A 9162-nucleotide genomic window follows, 5' to 3' on the forward strand; every position below is an offset into this window, starting at 1 on the left:
GTAGGTCTCCATGGAACTGTACAGCTCATTTACATTGTTTTACTCCTTTCTTCGAATTGTCTCTTATATTTTCTCACTGGGGAATCTATAGGGAGTCCTAGATAATTAGTAGGTACATCAAACCAAATTTTTTCAAACTCTCAGATGATTTACACACAGTCATCTGAAAGAATTACATGCTACTTTCTCAGGGACCATCCCAAAGAGGGAGGAAACCCATAAATCCTTCCCATCCAAAGAAAAAGCAGGTGCAACTTGGGAGAAGAAAACTTGATTCTTCATTAAAGGTGAGTGAATAAGGATTGCCGTTGTCATTAATTTTGATGATTACCTGGGTGTTGGTAATTTCCTATTACTCCTAAATACTGCCTGTACATGCTCTTATGGACCCTGACAGTTGACTCCTTGAAATACATCACAAAAACTCAGTATTCCCTATGATCACTGGGGTTCTGTGGAGTAGGATAATATCAGGACACTATTGTAGGAACTGAACAGGTGCCCTACATCTATTGATTGGTGAGAATTGATCACGGAATTTGGATATCACAAGTGAAAAGGAATTTAGAAATACCTGAAAAATTCATCACTGATCTCATTATTTAGAACCTATTAACATTAGGATTTCCAGATAAAATATCTAGATGTCTAGCTACAACTGATTTTTAGATAAATAAAAAAAGTAGCATTTGTCTAATGTGATATTTATCAAATAACAATTATTTTCCTAAGAACAGATATAACGTTATATTTGAAAAATAATATTTTAAGATAAGTATTTCCCATGCAATATTTTACAAACTTCAAGAATTCTTTATGTAACGATGTCTCATTGCACAATCTTGCTGATTTTTTCATTGTTTGTTTTTCTTGCCGGTTTACCTACAACTAGGCCTGGTATTTTGTTTGTTTTGTTTTCTTCTGTTAACAGTTGGTATTACAAACTGATTGAGTAGACTGGCAAATGAATGTAATGAATTTTAAGTTTTACGGACCCCAAGTAATTCCTAATTGATTTTGTCTCATTTACAGATGGAAAAATCGGTTATTCCTTTGCATAATTTTTATATCCTGTTTCTTCTATTAAAATGTATACACAATTAGATGTTTTTAAAGTATTAGAAATATCTTTTCACACAAGAATGGGCAGGGTAAAAGAATCAAGAGCTCTACAGAGGTAGGTAATAACTGACAGTGAAAACAGAAGTAGATTCAATAAACACTAGAAAAATTCTTAGCAAAACATAAAAGCTTTCAAGGTGGTAGGACTGATACTGAAATTCTGATTTTCTTTCTCAGTCTAGTGCATCTCCACATCTCCCATTCTACCATGAAACCCTATATTATCAGGTTCTGCACCACAGCATGTTCAATATAAAGTTTTGGGAAGGGGATAGGCTTATGGTTTTATTTGTGGAAGAGGAAGAGACCTGAAAGGGGGGTAGAGAAAGAGTGTACAGCTTCATTTAGGAAGAAGAGACAGAAGCGCCTACCAGTTCCAGTACTGAACTCCTCCCTGTCCCCATCCCCTGGATGAGACTGGCAAAATGTACACCAATAATGAGCAGATTCCTAGAATTGCTACCAACTGCTACAAGCTGGCTATGCCTTGCAGCTGTTCCACAACTTACAAAGGGCTTCCAGGAATTTCTACTGATAGTCATGCAGGCTAAAGCTGGCATTCCATTACAATAAGTCTCTCTTGCATGTTATCTACCTGGGTATTTTGAATTTCAATTACTCCTCCCATTGAAAATTATGCTTACAGTGTTTCAGATTTTTAGTGAGGAGAAACTGAATGTGACAGGTAGGAAACCCAAGCAGAGCAGGCTAAAGCACCTTCACTATCTCCAATCAGTGTAGTGCTACATTCTTTTATTCACTTCCAATGTAGTTCTTATCAAATAAAGGAGGAAGTACTTTTCACTAAAATATTTTTAGTCACAGCATTATACTCCATGGATTCTCCATTGTGCAATTCCAAAATTGAATTATTATTTACTAATATATAATGAAATTTCAATGTTCAAAAAACATCATTAAATGCCTTAAACACCCTATTGGCTCCATAAGGTTTATTAGGGGAGATAAATCACTGAAAATCTCTCTTTATTTCTTCAAAATTTGAGGAAATAAAATACTCAAAATCCGTAAATATTGACAGAAACTACGTATTTTAGCAGGGAGAGATTCAGATAATCTGTGCCTTGAAGCTTATACAAATTTGTTTTTTTTAAAGAAAAAATATACATGCAAGTTGAGATATAAAAATAAACATATGTAAAATGGAAAATAATTTTAAAATCTCAATTGGAAACAAACTCAAGACCTTAAACATTATAAAATTTATGAGTAAAATGTTTTAATTGATGAAATTCAAAAAATAATCACATTATAATGGGTTATAGAAGTATTCTTATTATACATTTTAAAATCAGAATAGAGAGCATTATTCAAAGATGAGTGTCATTGATTTTCAACCATATAAATATACATCATGAACATCTAATAAAGTAATATGAAGTCAATCCTCTCTTAGATGAAACTGACAATGCTTGAAGACTTGCCAATGCACCCTGCTATCAGTCGAAGTGTGACTGGAATTTAAAATAGAAAGAGAATATGGGCTTAATTGTTCATGGCTAATCTATCTTACATTTGTAATTTTTTTGAGACATATAATTTTGTGAGTGCATTGGTAAAATCCCACCGAAGGCCTTGGAGGTGCAAATGAGAGACTCTCTATTTAAGCTTCACTTCCTTGGTGTTATTTCTAGATCTCTCTTTAAGAATATCTTAATTCCACCAGAAATCTCAGGTAAAATTAGAAGTGTATTAAAGAAGAACTGTGATGTTCTTGTATAGATAAGATAAAGTCTAATATTTCTGTATTAATACCCATATAGTTTTGTTATCAATGAACATGCTTCAAACATTCCTGACCTTATTTAGAAATTAATCTATTTTGTGTCAGTGCATATATCATATGGATCCCTATTTGGGGAAGTATGAGATTATGTGGTTTGTTTTATTTCAAAATCAGATGTAAGAATTATTATATTTTTTATTATCTATTATGAATAAATTTTTCAATTATATCTACTAATATTAAAATTTGTTTAGATGACACTTCATGGAACATCTAATAATAAAACTTCTTTTTCTTCCTTTAAGAGATAGCTTGATAAAATGAGACAAAAAAATTTAACATTTCTGACCGACTTCGTTCTGATGGGAGTCACAAGGCGGCCTGAGCTGCAGCTTCCCCTTTTTGGCATTTTTCTCATCATCTACATGATCACAGTGGTGGGCAACCTGGGCATGATTGTTTTGACCAAGGTGGACTCTCGTCTGCATACTCCTATGTATTTCTTTATTAGACACCTGGCTTTCCTTGATCTTGGTAATTCTACTGTGATTTGTCCCAAGATGCTGGTAAATTTTGTTGTGGAACAAAATAATATTTCTTATTATGCATGTGCTACACAGCTGGCTTTCTTCCTTCTGTTCATTATCAGTGAATTTTTCATCTTGTCAGCCATGGCCTATGACCGCTACGTGGCCATCTGTAACCCTCTGCTCTACAATGTCATCATGTCTCCGAGACTTTGTCATGTGCTGGTGGGAATTCCATACCTCTACAGTGCCTTTCAGGCTCTGATGTTCACTATTAAGATTTTTACGTCAACCTTCTGTGGCTCTAACGTCATCAGTCATTTCTACTGTGATGATGTCCCTTTGATACCTATGCTCTGTTCCAATGAACGAGAAATAGAATTGTTGATCATTCTATTTTCAGCATTTAATTTGATCTCCTCTCTAACAGTAGTCCTTGTATCTTACGTGATAATTCTCTTAGCCATATGTCGAATGCACTCTACAGAGGGTAGGAAAAAAGCTTTCTCCACATGTGGTTCTCATTTGACAGTGGTGGTTGTGTTCTACGGGTCTCTACTCTTCATGTACATGCAGCCCAAGTCCATTCACTCCTTTGATACTGATAAAATGGCATCTGTGTTTTACACTTTAGTGATCCCCATGCTTAACCCCTTGATCTACAGCTTAAGAAACAAAGAAGTACAGAATGCCTTCTACAGGGTCTTTAAGAATCAATACAATTTTTGTATTTAGTTTAATAATATGGAATATTAATACAGTAATCTATGATACAGGAAAATGTCTCTTGAAAATATAATATATATAATTGCTTTCTTTTGACACCAGAATAAAGACTAATTAAAGCACACAGCTAAATCAGTTGTTTCTTTTTTTAATGTTCAGCCCAATTAAATGTCATATTTTATTTATTTATTTATTTTATTTTTTTTTTAAATTTTATTTTGTCGATATACATTGTAGCTGATTAATGCTCCCCATCACCAAAACCTCCCTCCCTTCTCCCTCCCCCCCTCCCCCCCAACAATGTCCTTTCTGTTTGTTTGTTGTATCAACTTCAAATAATTGTGGTTGTTATATCTTCTTCCCCCCCCCCCCCCCGGTTTGTGTGTGTGTGTGTGTATGTGTGTGTGTGAATTTATATATTAATTTTTAGCTCCCTCCAATAAGTGAGAACATGTGCTATTTCTCTTTCTGTGCCTGACTTGTTTCACTTAATATAATTCTCTCAAGGTCCATCCATGTTGTTGCAAATGGCAGTATTTCATTCGTTTTTATAGCTGAGTAGTATTCCATTGTGTAGATGTACCACATTTTCCGTATCCACTCATCTGATGATGGACATTTGGGCTGGTTCCAACTCTTGGCTATTGTAAAGAGTGCTGCGATGAACATTGGGGAACAGGTATACCTTCGACTTGATGATTTCCATTCCTCTGGGTATATTCCCAACAGTGGGATGGCTGGGTCGTATGGTAGATCTATTTGCAATTGTTTAAGGAACCTCCATACCATTTTCCATAGAGGCTGCACCATTTTGCAGTCCCACCAACAATGTATGAGAGTTCCTTTTTCTCTGCAGCCTCGCCAGCATTTATCGTTCATAGTCTTTTGGATTTTAGCCATCCTAACTGGGGTTAGATGGTATCTCAATGTGGTTTTGATTTGCATTTCCCGGATGCTGAGTGATGTTGAGCATTTTTTTCATATGTCTGTTGGCCATTTGGATATCTTCCTTAGAGAAATGCCTACTTAGCTCTTTTGCCCATTTTTTAATTGGGTTGCTTGTTTTCTTCTTGTAAAGTTGTTTGAGTTCCTTATATTCTGGATATTAATCCTTTGTCAGATGTATATTTTGCAAATATTTTCTCCCACTCTGTTGGTTGTCTTTTAACTCTTTTAATTGTTTCTTTTGCTGTGCAGAAGCTTTTTAGTTTGATATAATCCCATTTGTTTATTTTTCCTTTGGTTGCCCGTGCTTTTGGGGTCGTATTCATGAAGTCTGTGCCCAGTCTTATTTGCTGAAGTGTTTCCCCTATGTTTTCTTTAAGAAGTTTTATTGTCTCAGGGTGTATATTTAAATCCTTAATCCATTTTGAGTTGATTTTAGTATACGGTGAGAGGTATGGATCTAGTTTCATTCTCCTGCATATCGATATCCAGTTATCCCAGCACCACTTGCTGAAGAGGCAGTCCCTTCCCCAGTGAATAGGCTTGGTGCCTTTGTCAAAGATCAGATGGCAGTAAGTGTGTGGGTTGATTTCTGGATTCTCTATTCTATTCCATTGGTCAGTGTGTCTGTTTTTATGCCAGTACCATACTGTTTTGGTTATTATAGCTTTGTAGTATAGCTTAAAGTCAGGTAGTGTTATGCCTCCAGCTTTATTTTTTTTGCTGAGCATTGCTTTGGCTATTCGTGGTCTTTTATTGTTCCATATAAATGTCTGAATAGTTTTTTCCATTTCTGAGAAAAATGTCTTTAGAATTTTGATGGGGATTGCATTGAATTTGTATATCACTTTGGGTAGTATGGACATTTTCACTATGTTGATTCTTCCAATCCAAGAGCATGGAATATCTTTCCATCTTCTTGTATCCTCTCTAATTTCTCTCAGCAGTGGTTTGTAGTTCTCATTATAGAGATTTTTCACCTCCTTGGTTAACTCAATTCCTAAGTATTTTATTTTTTTGGTGGCTATTGTAAATGGGCAGGCTTTCTTGATTTCTCGTTCTGCATGTTCACTATTGGAGAAAAGAAATGCTACTGATTTTTGTGTGTTGATTTTGTATCCTGCTACTGTGCTGAAATCATTTATCAATTCCAAGAGTTTTTTTGTAGAGGTTTTAGGCTGTTCGATATATAGGATCATGTCATCTGCAAACAGGGACAGTTTGACTTCATCTTTTCCAATCTGGATGCCCTTTATTTCCTTCTCTTCTCTGATTGCTCTGGCTAGTACTTCCAACACTATGTTGAATAGGAGTGGTGAGAGTGGGCATCCTTGTCTAGTTCCTGTTCTTAAAGGAAACTCTTTCAGCTTTTCCCCATTCAGGATGATATTGGCAGTGGGTTTGGCATATATGGCTTTAATAATGTTGAGATACTTTCCCTCTATACCTAACTTATTGAGGGTGTTTGTCATGAATGAGTGCTGAACTTTATCAAATGCTTTTTCAGCATCTATAGAGATGATCATATGGTCCTTGTGTTTGAGTTTATTAATATGGTGTATCACATTTATTGATTTGCGTATGTTGAACCAACCTTGCATCCCTGGGATGAATCCCACTTGATCGTGATGAATAATTTTTCGTATGTGTTGCTGTATTCTGTTTGCTAGTATTTTAGTGAGGATTTTTGCATCTATATTCATCAAGGATATCGGCCTGTAGTTTTCTTTTTTGGTTATATCTTTACCTGGTTTTGGTATCAGGATGATGTTTGCTTCATAGAATGAGTTTGGGAGATTTGCGTCCGTTTCAATCTTTTGGAATAGTTTGTAAAGAATCGGTGTCAATTCCTGTTTGAATGTTTGGTAAAATTCTGCTGTGAATCCATCTGGCCCTGGGCTTTTCTTTGTTGGGAGCCTTCTGATAACAGCTTCAATCTCCTTTATTGTTATTGGTCTGTTCAAATTTTCTACGTCTTCACGGTTCAGTTTTGGGAGCTTGTGTGTGTCCAGAAATTTATCCATTTCCTCCAGATTTTAAAATTTGTTGGCGTATAGTTGTTTATAGTAGTCTCGAATGATTCCTTGTATTTCAGATGAATCAGTTGTAATATCGCCTTTTTCATTTCTAATTTTTGTTATTTGAGTCTTCTCTCTTCTTTTTTTTGTTAGCCATGCTAATGGTTTGTCAATTTTATTTATCTTTTCAAAAAACCAACTTTTTGATTCATTGATCTTTTGAATTGTTTTTTGGTTTTCAATTTCATTCAGTTCTGCTCTGATCTTAATGATTTCTTTCCGTCTGCTAACTTTAGGATTGGATTCTTCTTGTTTTTCTAGTTCTTTAAGGTGAAGTGTTAGGTTGTTCACTTGCCATCTTTCCATTCTTCTGAAGTGAGCATTTAATGCAATAAATTTTCCCCTCAATACTGCTTTTGCAGTATCCCACAGGTTTTGGTATGATGTATCATTGTTTTCATTAGTTTCAATAAACTTTTTGATTTCCTGCTTGATTTCTTCTTGGACCCATATGTCATTAAGTAGAATGCTGTTTAATTTCCATGTGTTTGTATAGTTTCCAGAGTTTTGTTTGTTATTAATTTCTAGTTTTAATCCATTGTGGTCTGAGAAGATACAGGGGATAATTCCAATTTTTTTGAATTTATTGAGACTTGATTTGTGACCTAATATGTGATCTATCCTGGAGAATGATCCATGTGCTGATGAGAAGAATGAATATTCTGAGGTTGTTGGGTGGAATGTTCTGTAGATATCTGCCAATTCCAATTGGTCTAGAGTCTTGTTTAGATCTTGTGTTTCTCTACTGATTCTTTGCCTAGATGATCTGTCTAATATTGACAGTGGAGTGTTCAGGTCCCCTGCTATTATGGTATTAGTGTCTATTTCCTTCTTTTGGTCTAATAGAGTTTGTTTTATAAATCTGGCTGCTCCAACATTGGGTGCGTACATATTTATGATTGTTATGTCTTCTTGATGGATCAGTCCTTTTATCATTAAGTAGTGTCCCTCATTGTCTCTTTTTATGGTTTTTAGTTTAAAGTCTATTTTGTCAGATATAAGAATAGCCACTCCAGCTCGTTTTTCTTTTCTGTTTGCATGGTAAATCTTTTTTCATCCTTTCACTCTTAGTCTGTGTGAATCTTTATGGGTGAGGTGGGTCTCTTGTAGGCAGCATATAGTTGGGTCCTGCTTTTTGATCCACTCAGCCAGTCTGTGTCTTTTAATTGGGGAATTTAAGCCTTTAACATTAAGAGTTGTTATTGAAAGGTGTTGATTTATTCCTAGCATTTTATTGGTTGTTTGGTTGTCTTAGGTGTCTTTTGTTCCTTGCTTTCTGATTTACTGTTTGGTTTCTTTGTTTGTTGGTTCCTTAGGTTGTAGATAGTGTTTTTGTTAGCTTGTTTTCTCTTCATGAATGCCATTTTTATTGTACTAGCGGGTTTAGATTTTTCTTAGGTTTTTATGGCAGTGGTAGTTATTTTTCAGGAACCAAACCCAGTACTCCCTTGAGGATTTCTTGTAAGGGTGGTCTTGTGGTAGTGAACTCCCACAGTTTTTGTTTGTCTGAGAAACATACTATTTGCCCCTCATTTTGGAAGGATAGCCTTGCAGGGTAGAGTATTCTTGGCTGGCAATCTTTGTCTTTTAGTATTTTGAAAATATCATCCCATTCCTTTCTAGCTTTTAGGGTTTGTGATGAAAAGTCTGATGTTAACCTGATTGGGGCTCCCTTATAGGTGATTTGACGCTTCTCTCTTGCAGCTTTTAAGATTCTCTCTTTGTCTCTGAGTTTTGCCAATTTGACTATGACATGTCTTGGAGAAGGCCTGTTTGGGTTGAATACGTTTGGAGATCGTTGAGCTTCCTGGATCTGAAGATCTGTGATTTTTCCTATACCTGGGAAGTTTTCTGCCACTATTTTGTTGAATATGTTTTCAATGGAATCTCCATTTTCCTCCCCTTCTGGAATACCCATGACTCGGATATTTGAGAGCTTGAGGTTGTCTGATATCTCTCTCAGATTTTCTTCCATGTCCTTGATTCTTTTTTCTTTCTTTTTGTCTGCTTGTGTTAT

The 9162-nt window shown here is 35.5% G+C and overlaps 1 protein-coding gene across 1 annotated transcript; it reads left to right on the top strand.

Moving 5' to 3' along the window:
• Positions 1-3189: 3189 nt before the first annotated feature.
• On the top strand, positions 3190-4131 carry LOC134376582 (olfactory receptor 8K5). The gene has a single exon (XM_063095075.1). It carries the CDS (start codon positions 3190-3192, stop codon positions 4129-4131), a length of 942 nt encoding a protein of 313 aa, XP_062951145.1.
• The last annotated feature ends 5031 nt before the right edge of the window (positions 4132-9162 follow it).

The sequence above is a fragment of the Cynocephalus volans genome, chromosome 4, assembly GCF_027409185.1.
Source record: "Cynocephalus volans isolate mCynVol1 chromosome 4, mCynVol1.pri, whole genome shotgun sequence".
NCBI lineage: Eukaryota > Metazoa > Chordata > Mammalia > Dermoptera > Cynocephalidae > Cynocephalus > Cynocephalus volans.

Bases quoted from the DNA above. Each gene is read 5' to 3' on its own strand.
- LOC134376582 (XM_063095075.1), top strand. From the start codon at position 3,190: ATGAGACAAAAAAATTTAACATTTCTGACCGACTTCGTTCTGATGGGA.